General features: G+C 47.7%; 1 protein-coding gene across 2 annotated transcripts in view; it reads left to right on the forward strand.

Annotated features, from left to right (window-relative positions):
• Positions 1-18420, forward strand: part of IGDCC4 (immunoglobulin superfamily DCC subclass member 4) — a 79231-nt gene that overhangs the window by 46218 nt on the left and 14593 nt on the right. Inside the window, exons 5-14 of one of the 2 annotated variants that reach the window (XM_052671721.1) lie at positions 5423-5557; positions 7942-8097; positions 8619-9029; positions 9637-9801; positions 10854-10991; positions 12375-12548; positions 12807-13040; positions 16952-17059; positions 17778-17961; positions 18240-18367. In XM_052671721.1, the coding sequence (XP_052527681.1) occupies positions 5423-5557; positions 7942-8097; positions 8619-9029; positions 9637-9801; positions 10854-10991; positions 12375-12548; positions 12807-13040; positions 16952-17059; positions 17778-17961; positions 18240-18367 (1833 nt within the window). The remainder of the gene's footprint in view (positions 1-5422; positions 5558-7941; positions 8098-8618; positions 9030-9636; positions 9802-10853; positions 10992-12374; positions 12549-12806; positions 13041-16951; positions 17060-17777; positions 17962-18239; positions 18368-18420) is intronic. The other variant, XM_052671722.1, reaches the window with a different exon arrangement.

Here is an 18420-nt window from a genome sequence, read left to right on the forward strand (position 1 = left end):
AGCAGCAGAACCCCAGTTCTGGTCGGCAGCCGCTCCATGCCGTGGAGCTCTCAGCTCCTGTTTATTTTGCCTGGCTCCTGCGCGGAGCAGCGAAACGTGGGTGCTTCCAAGCACTCACTGGGGAAGCAAGCAGGAATTCCTCGTGCAGTCTGGCTGGCTCCAGTCCCTCTTGGCGTAATGAAGAGCAGTTCCAACTGCGTGTACGCAAACAGAGAGCCAATGTTGACAGCTTTACAGGAGGAGGAGTGGTGGGCAAAGCACGCTCCGGCTGCTTTGCAGCAGAGCTGAACGTCCCCTGGATGTATAAGGCTCTGTACTCCAAATGCTCCGTGGTTTGGGTGGGGGAAAGCCCCCTGAAAATGCTGGGCAGTTCCTGGAAACTTGCCACTGTTCAGCCCCTCCTGGGCATCTGGTTACAAGTAGTTCCTGGGCTGAAATCTCTCAGTTGTATTAAGTTGAGGGGAATGAAGGAGGAGTGCCCATTGGCCCCTCTGGTGTCGGGGCTGTCACTGTGTGCTCCCAAGCTCCATGCAGGGCACTAGGAGCTGGGGAAAGCCAGGCCGTTTCTCTCAAGCCAAGCAAAAAGCAGTTCCTTTTTATCTGCTTTTCCAGGTTGGATTTGTGCCATCGCAGCCCCTAAGAAGGGAAGAAATGAGCATTTCTAGTGAAGCTATGGGCATTGGTACTGCTAGATCACAGTGGGAAGATTTTTGCAGTCTCAATACTTAGGTGTGGTTAGTGCTGGAGCTGTTCCTTTGAGCCTCTGGGATGCATATCTAAAAGCTCCTGAGCCTGCTGTATTGAAAGCAAAAGTTACTCATCTCCAGCTGTACTAATGAAAGAAAACAGAGCTTGGATTCAAAGAATCACAGGGACTGGCATAGCAAAAGGGCAGGAGGAGGCTCAGAGGAGTTAATAGTAATTTTTGGAAAGGATGTGTGGTTGCAAGAGCTGCTTTTGTGGAGAGGAGATTGCACTTGGCTGATGACATGCTGGGGAAGCCTGGGTGCTAGGGTGTGTGAGGAGCTGTACGTGGCAGTTCTGGAAGCCACTGGGGTTGCTTCTCCCTTGGCTCCTTACTGCGAAGTGGTGCATTGCTGAGCTCAGGTGAGGGCAGCTGCAGAAGAAGAAACTTGCTTGCATGCTCAACATTGAGACCTGATGTCACTGATATTGCCCTCAGATCAGATCCATCAGTGTGTCAGTATATGGTTTGCCAAGCATCCTGCCTAGAGATTTTGTACCGTTCTGGGTCTAGACCAGAAATAGAAATAAATCACAGATAACTTCCCAGGACAACGTGAACAGAGGAGGAAGATGGGTGTGGAGGATGTTGTTCTCTTCTGTGGCTGCTGTCACCACTCTCCCTGCGTGATCCAGGAGGTCTGTGAGCCGAGAGCTGGGTGTGGGAGTGGGTCGTGCTCAGCAAACTCTGTGCTTGCATTTTTGAAGGTGTGTGCTTGCAATGGGCAATTTGCTCCTTTATTGTCTGCGGAATAACAGCAGTGACAGCATTGACTTTCCCTAATGAACAGCTGCTCAGTGCTAGGATCTATTCCCGGGGGAGATTCGCGGGGATGAATAAGGTTTCATGCTCCTCCTCTGGAGAGGGTGAGAAAGTTCTCTGAGCAGAAGGTTGTTGCTTGATCACTGGGTATCTCCAAGTCTTGAACTGCTGACAGCTGAGAGCTGAATGTGACTCCACTCAAGTCATGTTTCACCTGCGGCAGTTCTGCTGAGGCAGGCTGTTTATGGAAGCAGGAGAAGATCTGTTAGTTCCCGACCAGAATCATCTTCTTGTCACTGCAAACAACCATCACAAATTGGCTGAACAGAAACCATTTTCCTCCTGTTGCTCTGCCTGAATTCTTAGCGGATGCTCTGCGCTAAGAAGAGCGGGGAGGTGGGAGAAAAGAGCTGATGAAGTATGGATGCACTGGAGGCAGAGCCGGCTTGTAGGCTCTGAGAGTTTCAGATTGCTGCTGTATTTTATAACTCAAGCTCAAACTTCAAATAAACATTTTGTGCTTTGTCCCGAGCAGCTCCCCATGGTGCCTCCCTTCACATCCCTGCTCACTTTCTCTTCTCTTTGAGATTCTACAGAACTGTTTCTTATACTGGGCGTTTTGCTCAGAGCCTCCTGTGCTCCCCTTGCTGCATCCATTTGATTTCTACACTGCACCTGACGCTACACTCCGTGTTGTGTGAGTGATGGTGTGAAGGAGTGGAGTGCCTGAATTTAGCCTGACTGTGCTGACTTGTGATGGGAAGATGGGAAAATGCATAAATGCTGAAAATCAGCTTGCACTGAGTCACTCGTGAACAGGAAAACCTAGGGGACACTTGGAAGTATTTCTGCGTATTGTCAGTAAGTCTTGTCCCTTAATGCTGAGTGGCATCCTTGTGTCTCCCTGCGCAGACACAAACATGGGCACAGGGTGGCAAAACGTGCAGGAGTAGCACCTTCATCTCAGCGTTTCCCAGTGCCCAGAGCTCTGCTCATTCAGCAAAATTGATTCAGAAGGGCAACAAGTCTGCAAAGGCAGCAGTGACGGTGAGCTTTTCTAGGAATTCAGGGCTTGTGCCTTGGGCTGTGCAGAGCTTTTGCCTAGAGCTGCCCTGCTGCTTGGAGAGACAAAACAAAGCTGGGAACTGGGAGAGGAATCTCAAACCCCAAGTTTTAAAATAGCATTGCAGAAGCTTTTAGTACTCCGAAACAGACTGCATGGTGCAGATGTGTTCAGTGACCTGTTTTGTTCAGGCAGTGAAAGATGTCTTGGAAACTGCAGCTCCCTTTTCCTTTGGTTCTAACAACGTTCCCTCTTGACCTGAAATTATTTCAGTGGCAGTGGAGACAAAAACTGAAGTTGGTTTTGCTCTTGATGTTTGTCAGAAAGCACTGAGCAGAGGTTTTCCTGGTTAGCTGAGTACTCTTCTTGGGAAGTCTTCAAACCAAACCAAACCCAGTTCATAGCAGTTAACCTGAGCTCCATCCTATCCAGCTGGCCTGTTGAGATAGCAAGAGAAAAATGTTCTCTAAAGGATGCTGTTTAAGGGGATCTTGACTTACAGGATTGCACTCCAAAATGCAGAGCTGGAAGGAGCTGCCCCTGCGTATAAGAGGTGCATGGGGCATTCATCCATGTGCATACTGAGGAATGTGCTGGAAAAGCAAGCAGGACTGTTTACTTTTGTAATATGATTTCAGTAGCAATCAGTGACAAACACCTGGCATCTGAACTGTTTTTCCACTGGGTTTTTGAGGCTGAGACCTGACTCCTGGCTGCCTCAGACCAGGATGGTTGACCTGCAGGTCCCTGTGGCTGCAGCTGCTCTTAATGCTATTGGAGCAGGGAGCTCTTGGCCTGTTCCTGTGGACAGGACTGATGACTGATTGTGGATTTTAGTGCTTTGCTGAACTGGAACTGGAGCTAAACAAAAGCTGCCATTCTAGAGAACCTTGTATTTCTCTGAGCCTCCAGCTTACGTGTCTCTTGCGGAAGCTCTCAGGCCTGGTTTACATTTAGCCCATTTCTGGCTCAGTAGTTCTCAAGCCCAGCGCTGGTGCTGCAGGAGGCCAAGGCTCTGACCTGTGTGGAGATGAGGTCCCTGAACCCACATTTTGACGTAACTCCTTCTTGCCCCTATCCTGCCCCAGGTTGTCCTGCTGCAACTGGATGTGATGGATGTTAGGCTGAAAGCATCTGCAGGTGTGAGTGATACGTATAGCAAATGTAATAGAACAGAGCAAAGCCCTAGCCAGTGCAGCTGCTCTTTTTGCTGGTGTTTGCACAGGGCTGGGGTGCAGCTCGGTGTGCCCAGCCATGGCCCCAGCTGGGGGGGTGTGGGCACTCCTCGGTCTCTGCTTCCATCTGCTGGTCAAGCACAGGCTCCTGCTCTCCCTGCTCTGCCTTGGCAATTCTACCTACTGCTTCTAATACTCATCCTACTACAGATGGAATTTCCTTTCACGTCTGTATGGGCTGAAAGAAAATCACAGAGATACCAACTCTCTTTGGTAAGATTTGTGCACTGAGCAGATGGCAGCGAGGCTGGAGATGTGCTGAGCACAACATGTTGGGTGCTGCAGTGTGCAGGCACAGCAGCCACAAAAGGCAAGTACATTAGAAACAGGGCAAGGAGGGCATGGTGCTTTCCTTGGATATCTCAGGGTCTGGCAGTTGGAGATGTAGGGACATCCTGGGCTGGGGACTGCAGTGAGCGCTTCGATTTAACCATCCTGCTGTGTCCTTTGTGAGTTTGCCTGAACCTCTTTGTTTTATACCCTGCAGCATCGGGAGACAGTAGGCTTAACTGCAGGCTGTGCCAAAAGCTGCTTTGATCTGTGTTGGACTTGCTGCCCACAGCTTTCTCTGCTCAATCCTGGGAGCACCTGGAGCAGGCTCAGGAATTCCTCATGCTACGTGATTCCTCTGCAGTTATTTCTCCCTTCCTGAGGACAACAACCAACAGTGTCCCTCAGAGCTGAATGTTTCTGGGAGAGCTGGGAAAAAAGAACCTTGCTGCTGTCGAGGGTCATGAACAGTCTGGTCTTCTCAAGCGTGCTCTGATTGTTTTAATCTGACAACAGAAATCTGGCCGCTGCAAAGGCATTTCCTTAACCTTCCCTTAACCTCTGCTTAGTAGTGGATAGGCACAGAAGGTTCATTTCGAGCAAAAAATCCCTATCCCTTTCTCAAGAAGTTGTGCAATGTAGCCTATAAATCTTCATGTAAATGTTGCTTGATTTTACGTGCCGGCCATTTGTCTTTGCGCCTATCAGCTAAATAGCGTGCTCTCCTCCGGGTGCGGAGTGACTGAGTCAGTCTCTGTGCCCTGAGGTGAAAACCTGGGCACTGAGTGTTGGCCTCTCTTTGTTGCAGTTCACAGCACACGTCTGGGTATCAGAATTTCTTTAGCCAAGATGTTAGATTCTTTCTGAACTCTTAAAGCGCCTTGGCAAAAGATACGCTGTGTCCTGAGCAGTTGTTGTGCTTGAAGAATAGTGGTGTCTTAGAATTAGAGGTTGGAAAACACCTCGAAGATGATCAAGTTTAACCATCAACCCATCAGCACCGTGCCTGCTAAACCATGTCCCTGAGTGCCATCTGATTAACAAACAAATTAGCAAGAGCTGATGAACATTCTGGGCTGAAACTCTTCTTATCTTCCATGAGAAAGTCCTGATACTAACTTCTATTGGTGTTGATATGACGAGAATAAATCTTTAGGGCACCTCTGTGTTCGTATCCTAAGGGAAAACAATGCTGTCACATAAAAACAAGACCTATTTTTCTCCTCCAGCTAGGCATGAGACAGCACATGTGAGACAGCAGGGGAGCACGGCGGGGTCTGGTGTGCTGTGCATCTCTACACACTTCTCCAGTGAAGAACAGCCTTTTCTTTTTGTTCTTGGCATTAGGTTCCCAGCCAGCAGGAGGAGATGTCACCATCATTGCTGCTCCGGAGAACACCACGGTGGTGGCAGGGGAGAGCGTGGTGATGGAGTGCATGGCAGCTGCTGATCCCACCCCGTTTGTCTCCTGGATACGGCAGGGTGAGTGCAAGGGATGGAAAGGAGCCTCTGTCAGCAGGAGGAACCCGGCATTCATTTTCAAAACTTGTTAGAAGGCAGACAGATCAGTGGGACAAGGCGAGAGCCTTTTACATTGCTGCCTAATGATGCAGGTGGAGTCATGGTGTGGGATGTCTTCAATAACTGGAATTACTGATTAAATCTGGAAGGTCACAAAGCACGCAATTCACCTGGCCTGTGAAATATTACGAAGTTTTGGTGTCTGGATGCCTTTGGATCTAAATTAGTCATACTCAGTGTAGGAGCTTGAGCAGTAGTAAAGGTCGTGAGGTGGGGTCGGGCCTGTGCCACTCCTCCGGTGACTCAGAGCTTAGTGGGGACTCTGTGGAATCTGCCACTGCCTTGGAGAAAGAACTTGTATTATCTTGCAGGATTATAAAACAGGATAAGATCTGTTAATCATTGGAGTAGCTGTGAGCTGGGAGTGTTGCTGGCAGGTTTTTGTTCTAAAGTCCCATTGTGTTCAAATTACTGGCTTTTGTTTTTTTCTGGTTTTGTTTTCCCCACCGTAATGGAAGCTGAGAAGATGCTCAGTTCTCATTAGAGGTGTACGAATGAGCCAGACTGGCATAGGTTACCCAGGGCTGACAGCCCGAGTCACAAGTGTCACCTCAGCAGTGTCACATCGTCCGATGCTTCAGAGGCTCTGACTGAGGCCGTTTCCAGCTCAGGGATTGATTCTCTCCCAGAAAAGGCTCTCAGTTATTTTCACAAATCCGACTCATGATTTAAGACTCCTTTCCCCTGTAACCATTCATTGTGGTTGGTCTTCAGCCCAGACTTGTCCACAGGCAGTGATTTTTAGTGTACACAAATATTTCCTCTTCCCTTCAAAAAAGGAGCAAAAACAGTCTCACAGGACACAAGTTGGGAAATCAAATCAGTGAGGATTACATGTTCTGGCAGCAGTGTTTCTGTTTTATCCTGTGCACCTCACAATTAGAAATTACCATTTTTCCCGTGCTACACCACTTTTTGCTATACTGGATACTGCTGATGCTCAGAGTAGATATTATCAAAGCTAATTATAGCTATGATTTTTTTAATTTTTTAAATTTTTTTTTAATTGAGGGAAAGAAAAGGGAAGGGAATTGCTGGATCAAGCCCTAGGCAACCTAATTTTGCTGTGCATGTCCCTGTTCATTGCAGGGGAGTTGGACTAGATGACCTTTAAAGGTCCCTTCCAACTCTAAGGATTCTACGATTCCTTGAACTGGCTGGTGAAGCAGTTCCTTGCATGCATTCAAGTGCTTCCTTGCTATTTTCAAGTGTTTGCTTGCTCTCCTCTGCTTTCCAGCATAGACTCTTCAGATTGGAAAGGATGGGTTAATTGCAATAGCAGTTTTGTGCTATGCAAGGAAGACAGCAGTAAGGAGCAGGCTGTGTTGCTGGAGGATTAGTCATGTAGGTAATACAGGATTCTATCTCCAGGTTGTCAGTTTGGCTGTTGCCAGCCCTGGTGGGGTCAGCTAATTGCTACCATCTGGGGTTGGATTTTCAGACTGCTCCTGTGCTAGTGGGGTGTGCTGATTCTCTCCTCCTGTGAGAGTGCAACCACTGAACTGTGAGACCACCTGAAGCTCCATGAAGTAAATGGAGGGGGCAGAGAATCTGATCGCAGCTTTGTTCCCTGCTGATGGTGCTAAGTAGGCACAGCTGCTCTGATTCAGCTGAGTCTTTGAGGGCAGAGGAGTGATGTAGGCTTTGCTGCTTGAGACACCCATTTATCTGCAGCTGGAGAGGGACGAGAGGTAATGTTTGCAGATACTGTGTAAATTGGCTGGCTCTCTCAACTCAGTAACTCTTGCCAGAGCTGGCATTGGGTTCCCAGTTGCCCAGCTGTGCCTCTCCTTGGCCATGCTATGTTTGCCCAAACTCCAGCCCTTGGTTCGGGATACTTCCTTCTTCTCCACAAGCTGTGTTGCCTAAATTTGAGTTCAATTCCAGGTTCCAGAAGGTGGAAGAACCCCAGGTCATTAGCAGTTCAATATTCTCTGACATTTGCCTTAAGACGTGAGGAGAGATGTGCATTTGTGCATGGGAGTCAGCAAGGAGATCCAGCAGCTTTTCCAAAGAATATGCTAGCATAGCATTCCCTCAAATGTGCTATTCCTGGAGGAGCTCATTCCAGGCACAGTCTTTGCACTACAGACTATTTTGATTTGAAACATGACTTTTTTGATTATTGCTAAACTAAACCTTGAGGCAGTTTTGACTCGGGCTGGCCTACGCTCAGTCATGCGCGGAGGAATGTTCCAGCAGTAATATTCCTTTGGGCTGGGGTTTGGGATTTGGGGTCTCTGCTTAGAACTTCCTCCCGCATTTGTGCTTCTTTCTTCCTGCAGATGGAAAGCCTGTTTCCACAGATGTGATCGTGCTGGGTCGGACAAACCTCCTCATTCCTTCCAGCCAGCCCCATCACTCTGGAGTATATGTTTGCCGTGCTAACAAACCCCAGACCAGGCAGTTCGTTACAGCTGCGGCTGAGCTCCGGGTCCTGGGTGAGTGGAGAGCAGAGTAACTGCTGCAGGGAGAAATGCTGCCAGGTAGCTGTGGATTACCTGGTCTGGCATCCGGAGTTTGTGTTGTGTTTGTGACCCCTGCTGGGGAAGAAGGGAGCCAGGTTGGAGTCAGAAGGCCCTGTGCTGGGATAGTTCTTGGGGTGAATGTAACCTTTTTAATTCGGGGTTTAGTTCCTTCTATTTACTGAACCGTTTTATGCCTTATTCCTGTTCTACAGGGTTTCCCTGTGGAAATCTGGATCAGCAATTAACTTTCAGTATTGTGGAATTCAGGAGGGAGAACAGCCTAGGATCAGGGAATGCAGTGCATGATTGATACGGAATTTATTTTTCCTTTTGGATAGAATCTAAATTAAGCCTCTAGAGTCTGCCTGGCAAATCCTATCTTGTAAGCAAAGCTGCTACTGAATAAAACATCGCAGTGAGGGGGGAGGAGAAGGGATTTTCTCTGCTATCTTTCCCTCCTCCTTACTGCATTAATTTGTCCTCTCTCCTCCCAGCTACGCCCAGCATCTCCCAGGCTCCTGAAACCATCTCGCGCACCCGAGCCAGCACGGCTCGATTCGTCTGCAAGGCGGAGGGCGAGCCAGCCCCCACCATTCACTGGCTGAAGAACGGCGACGCCATCCTCTCCAATGGGCGAGTGAAGGTCCAGAGCAGCGGCAGCTTGGTGATCAATCAGATCGGGCTGGAGGATGCTGGCTACTACCAGTGCGTGGCTGAGAACAGCCTGGGCATGGCGTGCGCCACTGCCAAGCTCTCCGTGATCGTGCGGGAGGGTTTGCCCAGCGCTCCCAAGAAGGTCTCAGCCGTGTCCCTCTCCAGCACCACAGTCTTGGTGTCCTGGGAGCGGCCAGAGTACAACAGCGAGCAGATCATTGGCTTCTCGTTACATTACCAGCGGGCTGTGGGTAGGTGTTACCTGCCTGTGCAACCAGCAGTGGCCGCGGGGATGTGGTGATAAAGGATGAAGGTCTGTGTCCCTGGTTCTGGGCACAGAAGATCCTTCCAAAACCAACAGGAGACCCACCTTAGTACTGGGCCTTTTATAATGGCAGGAATTCCCCTGGATCGTTACCTGGTGTAGGGAACCTGCTTTGTTAGGGGGTTTGGACTCGATGATCTCTGGAGGTCCCTTCCAACCCCTACAATTCTGTGATTCTGTGACTGTGCTTAAAGCAAAGAACTGGATGTGTTAGTTTGGGTAGTTCAAGCTGCTGTAGCCGGGTGATTGCAACACCTCTTCCATCTACTCCCATACTCCCATTTCTCTTCCAACAGGGCTGGAAGAGCTTTAGTGCATCCAGATGCTTTGGAAACTACCCAAACTATCTCCTAAGTTGTGTTTTCTCCCCTTTCTGGAAGCAGTTGCAGTGGCAGCTAGACTCTTTTTCTGGGAACTAGGTTCTGTTACTGTAGAAACTAAGAAAAGCTAGGAAGTCTCTGCTTCCAACTCCTGGCACCTTGCGGTGTCCTGGCAGTTCACTGACCTGCTGATTGGTGTTTCCTTGACTCCAGGAACAGATAACGTGGAGTACCAGTTTGCTGTCAATAATGATACCACCGAGCTGCAAGTCAAGGACCTGGAACCCAACACCAACTATGTCTTCTATGTGGTGGCGTATTCTCAGCTTGGAGCCAGCCGGACATCCTCTTCCATAATTGTTCAGACCTTGGAGGACGGTGCGTTGAATTAGATGGGTACTAGAGTCTAAAAGATATTCTTTCCTGTTTCCTGGTGAGTGTTGACGATGATGTAGAGAATAGTATCAACTCCTGGAAGCCTACACCTATGTCCTGTAGCTTTTTGTTGTAAATCCTTTGTAGAAATAAAGAAACCCACCCTGATCTGATCATTGGCTTGGATGATGGTGAGCATGAAAGTGACTTTGCTGACAATGGGACTTGTTGCATTCAGGTCCTCTGGACTTTCACGGACGTAATGTAGCATTGCTCCAAACTTGCTGCTAGGCCAGACATGATTCCAACTCAGAAGAAAGATGTTTATCACAATTTGTAGAGCTGGGAACAGGCTTGAAGTAGGATCCCTTAAGAGTCGGTTTGTGCTGATTTTGCCACTTATCACATAGCATTTCTTTGAGCAGTGAAGGCAGAGTGCCAGAAGGACTGCTGCCCAACAGAGAACATGTACAGCTCACAACAGACTGCAGGACAGAGACAGAAGCAATGTTTTTGGCAGACCTCATGCAAGCCCCTGCTATGCTGTGGGGTGCATTGTGTGCTTTAATGCTCCTGACGTAGAGCACTGCATGGTCTCACACCTATGTGTCTGAAGCTTGAAAAGCTGAGTTGAAAGCATGAAAGCTGCCTACAGCACAGAGCTGTGATTCTACAGGAGAGGGGGATCACCAAGCAGAAGTCTGGTATCTTTAGTGTCAGTTAGTGTCTCTTTGATGCTCCATGGTACCGCGCAGGCAGATTAACCAGCCTGTTAACCTGCCTGGTTTGTAGTTAACGCAGGGTCACCTAGATGTGGCAACACAGTGTGGTGTGGCCAGCAGGCACTGAGCAGCCTGTTGAAGCTGAGCAACTCACCTTCCCTCCTCCTCAGAAAGCTCCTTCTGGTTCTCCGAGCTGTTGGGGATCTGTAGCATGTTGGATACACCCCATGACAGCTTGTCACCAGCAGCTGTGCCAGGTAGTGGCCTCCAGCCAACTGAGATGTGTCAAGGTCTTGCCACCACCTTTGCTGACTTTCTTTTGCATTTTCTCAGTTCCTAGTGCTGCTCCTCAGCTGTCCCTGTCAAGCATGACTCCTGGTGACATCCGTGTGACATGGTTACCTCTTCCTCCGGAGCTGAGTAATGGCAAGATAACGAAGTACAAGATTGACTACTGCACTATCAAGGAAGGTAAGGAAAAAAGTGTGTTTGAAAGGAAGAAGGTTGTCTTTTGCTCCAGCAGCTTCAACAACATGGCTTGCTGAGGGGAAGAGGTAAAAGACTGAAAACGGAGGGACCCATTTTTGCCAGGAGCAGAACAGCCCTCCCTTATATGTGGGCTCTGCTGGTGATAGTCACAACAGTGCTGCTACTGTGCACTTCATACTCCTCTGAGGTGCTTTTTTCTGTGGTTGTGGAGGAACCAGTGTGCCCAGAGGATGGCATGTATTTGTACTGCCCCATGAATGCTTGCATAAACAGCTCTTTGGTGTGCTTTGTATTTTGGGAGAAGAGCTTGGTGCTGGCTGGGGAAGAAGGACATTTGGTTCCTTTAAAACCAAGTCTACTCAATGATCTGTATGTAAGTATCCTGGCAAGGTTGTGTTGCTCTGTTGCTAAGTTTTATCTGGTTTTATATTGTCAGCCACTCTAAGAAGCCTTCAGCAGGGATGGTAACACTTCCGTATTCTGAATGCAGATGTTCTGATTCCATGTGTGCTTGCTTTGCTTTCTGGGTGTTCACTTTTAAAATCATCAAAACTCTGCAGCTTCCACTTCCCAAGGTTATGCTTCTGTCTAAGAAGGCAATGAGGAACGTGATGAAGTGCTGGACATGTTGCTGTGTGTTTGATCTGACTTAGTAGTCTGCAGTGTGACTCCTGGCTCTTGTGTTTTTGTTTTGTTTTTATTGTTATTTTTTGCCTTGAGCCTGCATGCACCTCTGTGGGATCATAAGACCTTAGACATTTGCAGTCCAGGATTTGCACCTAGCAGTACCTTGCTACATATCAGGACAGCACTCTCAGCTGAGCTTAGGTCAGGTGCAGCTGAAAAGCAAGAGCTGTGCATTCACCAATAGTCAGGATGAATCCTAGCAAGACCCATTAGTTGTTACAGCTGAAATCTCAGGTCGCTCTCAGTTTAAATTTCCTGTTATGTTCCTTATGAATTTGGGTAAGCTGAAAACGGAGCAGTCAGACCTCAATGTAGCTTTGGTGAGGTTGTGAATTTTACAGAAGCAAGGCTGCTGCGTGGTTCTTCTTCAAATTAAGGTGACGCTTTAAGTACAGCAGTGAGTGCCATCAGTTCCCATCAGCTTGTGCTCATATTCTTCTCTCGTGTCAGCAGCAGCAAGGTTTCTGACAACTGCCCCCAGGCAGGCTCAGTGGTGCTGAAGGCACTCTGCGCTTCTGAATGTGATGAAGGAGTCAGTCAGGATATCAGCTCTGCCCAGTCTTCAGTTCTCAATTTTCCTGGTGGCAAGAGTGCATGTAGACCATGTGATTGTTGCTGGGTTTGTTTCTACACTTTGACTGGGAAAGCCCTTTTTCACTGTTGTCACCTTGGTTCCAGCAGATCAGGTTAACTCCATTGAAGTGGGTGGAAATGAGACACAAATCACTCTGTACTCGCTGCATCCCAACAAGGTGTACAAAGTGCGCATTGCAGCCAGCACCAGCGTGGGCTATGGGGCCCCATCTGAGTGGACCCAGCATCGGACACCTGACAGGGACAACCAGACACATGGTAGGAGGCTGGGTGTTGCTTGGGGTTGGGGACGCGGGGTGCAGAGTGTTATTTCTCAGATTGGGAACTTGAGGCATAACCAGAAATGCTTGTGTTCATTAGGGAATTCTAACTGTTGGTTTTGATTAGAGCAGAACGCCTGCCTCTGACTTTCTGTTGAGCAGCCCCTGTATGTCTTGGGTAGTGGATCTTTCCTCCTTCTATGTGTAGTTGGTAATGGAGATAAGTGACTGAACATTTTTTTTCTTGTTCTTCCAGTTCCATTTGCACCAGCAGAATTAAAAGTCCGAGCGAAGATGGAGTCTCTCCTGATCACTTGGCAACCCCCAGCCAACCATGCCCAGATATCAGGCTACAAACTCTACTACCGGGAGGTGGGCCAGGAGGAGTCCAGTGATGAAAGCCCTCTGGATGGCGCTGAAGATGAGAGCTGGGACGTAGGACCTATAAAGCTAAAGAAGAAAGTGAAGCAGTATGAACTGACTCGACTAGGTGAGCTGGTTGCACCCCAGCATAGGTATGGAAACCCAGGGTCTGACTTTCACACTTGATAGCAGTCCCAGGATTCTCTCCTCGCCTACAGCTGTGTCGGTCCATGACCATATGAGCACCCTTCCTGAATTTGTTTCTAAGAGCACTGAAAGTACTTTGTGGTCTGGGCTTTTTGGGACATATTGTGAGAAGAGTATAAAAGAAAAAATGGATGAAACCAGATAGTATTTTTAAGTAAGGACTACACCAATGCATAGTATATACTGATGAAAGGATATGAATCAATTACTGTTCATTGCTATGTCAATATGAGAGTGCTTGGATTAAGATCACCATCAGGGCAGTGATCTCTCCTTGGCTATCTAGTTCTAAGAAACTTCACAATTGCATATTTTTTGAAATGTTTCTATGCTAAAATGCAGATAAGGGTTAATTCACACATACTAATTTTGGGTCAGTATTCTCCTCCACCTCCCCTAAAGGAAAAGAGATAACAGAGTGCCTGTGAGTGGAGAACAAGCCTGCATTGCAGTCAGGTATACCTGCTGGGCTGACTGCCTTTGTTTTTTTTCCCATAAGACATTACGTTTTAACATCTGATTGTACTAATTAATTGACTTGCTGATCGATACAGGATGGAGAATGAAAAGAATCATGGCAGATGAGTCCTTAAAGCAGTATTCCGCTTCTTAAGAGTTCTTCCATCACCCACTTCATGCTTCATCTGTGCCTGCTGCTGAAACTGAGAAGTGTCTAGCATATGTATGATGTGTGGTGTAAAGGTCAGCCTGCAGCACCTGGAAGAACAGCTTGTGTCATCACTGAGCAAGTTTCCAGCACTCCAGTGCAGCAGCCATCCTGCCACAGAGAGTGTTAACAGTTACGAGTTTCTCTGAAGAATTTAGGTCTGTAATTTTTGCACTGAGGAAACCACATGTGAACATCCTCACGTGCTGCTCTAACCACTGGCAAATCAGTGAGCAGAGGGACTCGGGAGTGGGCTCAATTGGTTCCAAATGCTCTGGCATGGCAATGCTAGAAGGCTGCTTGTTCTTCTGTAATTACTTCCTTAAATTTGGGCATCCGTCAAGGCCTAATGGCTTCCTTATGATTTGGCTGTTGTGTATCAGCTATCATTGTATCAGGAAGAAAGTCTTGAGTTTCTTCCAGCATGGACGTTCTCTTTTCTACCCCTGAGCTGCTGAATGCTGTCCTCCTGCATGTGTACAGTACAGAAAGGGGTCAGAATCTGGCTGTGCTGTGAAAGACAGAGGACTGAGCATGGAGCAGGGAGGAGTAGTGTTTGGGATTTGGAAGGGTTTAGGCTCACAGCTCCCCAGGGCAGGTGGTTATATCTGCTTTGGGGGTCCTGCAGGCAGAGCTGGTACCAGTCTCAGGGCAGACTGGCAGACTTGACACAGTTTACACTGTTGCATGTGGCTGATGGGAATCAGCCAGAGGGGCTTCCAGCACAAGGATGTCCATGTGGGAACCACAGCAATGGAAAGGAAACTTCTCTTAAGATCCCTCAGAGTAAAAGGAAAAGAAAAGAAAAAAAAGATGGGGGGTGAGGAAGGGGGATAAGAAGCAACATTATATCTCTTGCTATCAGTGCAAGTTGCTGATGGTGCTGTCTGGTGGAGGGAGGTTTGCCCAGGTGGCCCTCAGGGGATGGGCTGCTGAAGAAGCGTGGTGGCTGAAACTGCAGGTTGAGACAAGAGCTTGTTTCACTCTCTCTCCAATTGGTCTTGCCAATAAATGGGCTCCAGTTGTCTCCACCACCTCTTCTCTGTCTTGCAGGCTTCCTTTTCCTCATCCTTCTTCCCCCCAGTATTTGTCTTCTTGATTTTGGTTATGTCCCAGCTCTCTCTATTTGAGCCGTCTGAAACAATGGAAGATATTTTCTCCTGTGCTCTTGTTAAACTCTGAAGGAAACCGTATCTCCTTGGAGTGATACCACTAAGGTCTCTCTTTGTATCTCCTCTGGGGAGATATGCTGAAATCCTGTCAGAGAGGTGGGCAGCTGTTCAAAGCTACAGAAGAAACACAGCAATTTCATGATCCCCTGAAACCCAAAGGAAGTTGTCCTGGGTTGCTGGGGTAACTTACTGCTGAGAAGTTCTCACCAATTTCTGTGTTCTGCAATTAGTCTTTGTGATGGTGTGTTACGACCAGAGCTGTCACAGACTGAAAAATAAACAATAAGCATCTGATCCTGTCTTCCACGTTCCTGTGAAGGAAGAGTGCATTCCTCTGCAAGTGACTCCCCGGAGATCTGGGTGTTTTCCCATTCAGGGGAAGGTATGGCATCTGGCCTACATGAACACCTTGAAAAATTGAATGAAACAACATATTTAGCATATTGAATATATTACACAGTCATCTAGATTAGTGACTTGAAATGATCTGGACTAGATTATTCTGCTTATATTTAATGTATGATGGAATGTAGTGAAATACATCTGTTTTCATGCTGCCTACTAGCTTCTTGACAGCTTGATAGAGCTTTATGTCTGCCAGTTCTAAGAGCTTGAACATCTGGGCCTGTGTATAAAAATTGAAGCCAAACCTCTGACTGAGAAGCCCAAAATACCCGTTTGCAGAATATGAAGTGCTTGATCATGTAGCAGAGCTGCTCTGTCTTCGTGTGTAAGTGTCTGCTGTATTGATCCTACACGAGGATGGAGGCAGGACTTCTCCTTCCCTTCCCTTCATTCTCTGCTAGGAGCTGCCCACAGCTGCATCACATCTGCATGCTCTTCCTCTTCATTTTGGATCTCATCATCTGTGATGAGCTCTTGTCCCAGTGAAGCCCAGCCAAATGCTCAAGCTGGCAGGAGATGGGTTCTTGGTTCCATCAAGTCTATGGTCCCAACTGTTTAAAAGGCAACTCCCTTTTGGCCTTTTCCTCCTTGTGTGGGTTTGAAGTGTTTTCCTGTGAGTTTGAAATGCAGATCAAATATCTTTGGAGGCAGACAGAACTCTGTTTGCTTTTGAGATTCTTTCAGGGAGAAAAATGTGGCTGAACTGTTTTTATATTCTGAGCATGAACATGTGTTGTGGAGCAGTGAGAGCCTTTGGTAATTGGTACCATTAGCCTCTGGGAGCATAATGAGTGCAGTAATAATAAAATTGGCATCAATAAGAAGGGGTTTGTTCTGCGTATGTTGTCTGGCAAAGGGAGCAGTGATCCATCAGGGCAGGGAACGAACAGGCACGTCCCAAATTAACAAACTTCATTAACACACTTCAGCTAAAGATAGTCCAGAGTGCTCTTCCTGAGCTCCTTGATGGGCTGAAGGGAGGAGCTGCTGAGTGTCATTTGAGAATTTTGGATGTCCCAGTCTGTTTTCTCAACTGAACGTCTCCATGAAAAAAAACCCTTTGATGTTGCTTGGCACGGCAAAGTGACTTCGGTGATGGGCAGCTTAAGGACTTCCAGAGAGCAAGTTCCTCCCAGCAGTGAGTAAATCAGGATTGTAGAAACAAGAGGTGCGTTTTGAAGAGACAAAAGGATGTTCTTACTCCAAGAATAAACAATACAGCACATCCACTCCCATGGGGATTTTGTTAGCTTAAAGGGGAGAAAAATCAGGAGGTCCTGAGATGATGTGCTACAGGCTGTGACACTGGTTAGCCCCCTTGGTGGCTGCAGAAAGTCAATTTGCTGCTGATCACTTCTGTGAAAAGGGAATGGAGAGCTTGGGAGTGGCTGTGATAATACATGCTCCCGTTGTGAGACAGTATTTGAGTGCAAAAATCCTCTAAGGGGAAATGTGTCCTGATTTGTTTTAGCAAATTCAGCTCCATCAGAGCTGCTTTCTTGAGTCAGATTTAAGAAAACATGTCTAAATGAGGAGAGCTGCTTACAAACATAACCCTGGTTAAACCCTGACTGATTTTTTTTCTAGCTCCTGGGAAGCTCTATGAGGTGAAGCTGGTGGCGTTCAATAAGCACGAAGATGGTTATGCAGCAGTTTGGAAGGGCAAAACAGAAAAGGCGCCTGCAACAGCAGTAGGTGAGGAATGCCCTCTGTTTGTTGCCTGTCTCTTCTGTTTGGCATGTGGCTTCAGAAGCAAGGTAGAGTTACAGAAGGACTTCAGGAGGGACATTAGCAAAACACGAGAAGACCCTACATAAGGGAGCTCCCTTGGACAGTCATTGCAGTTGCATTGGAGGAGTTATCCTGAGAAGGAGAGAAAAGAGCAAATTACCCCTTTCTCATTAGGATCGTTCTTGTGCAGAGTTGAATAGCCTTTGTGGTCTTCTCTCTGGCCCTGTTAGTGGCTCAGGGCTGGTCATGGAAATGCCAGGTATGCCTGTAAACATTGAAGAACCACTTTTCTCACATCATTACATAGAAATTAAAAGCTCCGAGGACCCAGACTCCATTTGTAGCTCTGCCAGTCTGTTGTGGGGTGTTCAAAGAGCCTGTGCTCCTCCTTATCTGACGTGGGTCTGTTGAGTGGGTGCCCTTGAGGCTGACCTCCTGTGTAGCACAGTAGTACAGTGCCAGTAAGGCGTGTGGATCCTCAGTGGGATTTTTTTCACACATAAAGAAAAGCATGGATGGGCTGCGTACACAGACAGGTTAAGCATGGTAGTGCTGGAGGCACCTTTTTTGCAGGCTTCACAACCTTGGTGTATTTTTTCCCCTGTTTTGTGTCGGTGTCCCTTCCCTCACTGTCATTTACATTCCCACATCTCTTTTCTCTTTACATCTTGCACCACTATAGATCCCCCTGTGCAGAAGGGTCCTCCACTGCCTCCAGTCCAAGTCTATGCAGAGTCCAACAGCTCAACTTCTATATGGCTCAGATGGAAGAAACCTGACTTCACCACTGTCAAGATTGTCAACTACACCGTGCGCTTCAGCCCTTGGGGCCTGAAGAATGCCTCCCTTGTTACGTACTACACAAGGTAAGGGGGATGCTAAGGATTCATCTGCCATGTATTACTCATATCAGGAATAAACACAAGGAAGGAGGAATCTGCAGGGAAGTCACAGTGCTGAGCAATATCTCAGGTGTTTGAAATGCTGGAAATGTCTGCTTTGTCATAGACACAGTCAGAGCTGCTGAAATGTGGCAGTGGAACTTCCACAGTGGGGATTTATCCATTCATTTGGTAAAGGTACTGAGGTGGCCCTTCGTGCCATCTGATACTCATGGTCTCGTGAATGCCTCCTTTTTTGGCAGCTCGGATGAAGACATTCTCATTAGTGGGTTGAAGCCCTATACCAGATACGAGTTTGCTGTGCAGTCCAATGGTGTTGGTATTGATGGGCCCTTTGGCAGCGTGGTGGAGCGATTCACCCTTCCTGACCGTGAGTATTGATGGAAATTGAATCCTTCCCTTTCCTGGATTTCTGTTGAAGTA

This window comes from Tympanuchus pallidicinctus, unplaced genomic scaffold (genome assembly GCF_026119805.1).
Source record: "Tympanuchus pallidicinctus isolate F22 unplaced genomic scaffold, pur_lepc_1.0 scaffold12, whole genome shotgun sequence".
In the NCBI taxonomy this organism is placed as follows: domain Eukaryota; kingdom Metazoa; phylum Chordata; class Aves; order Galliformes; family Phasianidae; genus Tympanuchus; species Tympanuchus pallidicinctus.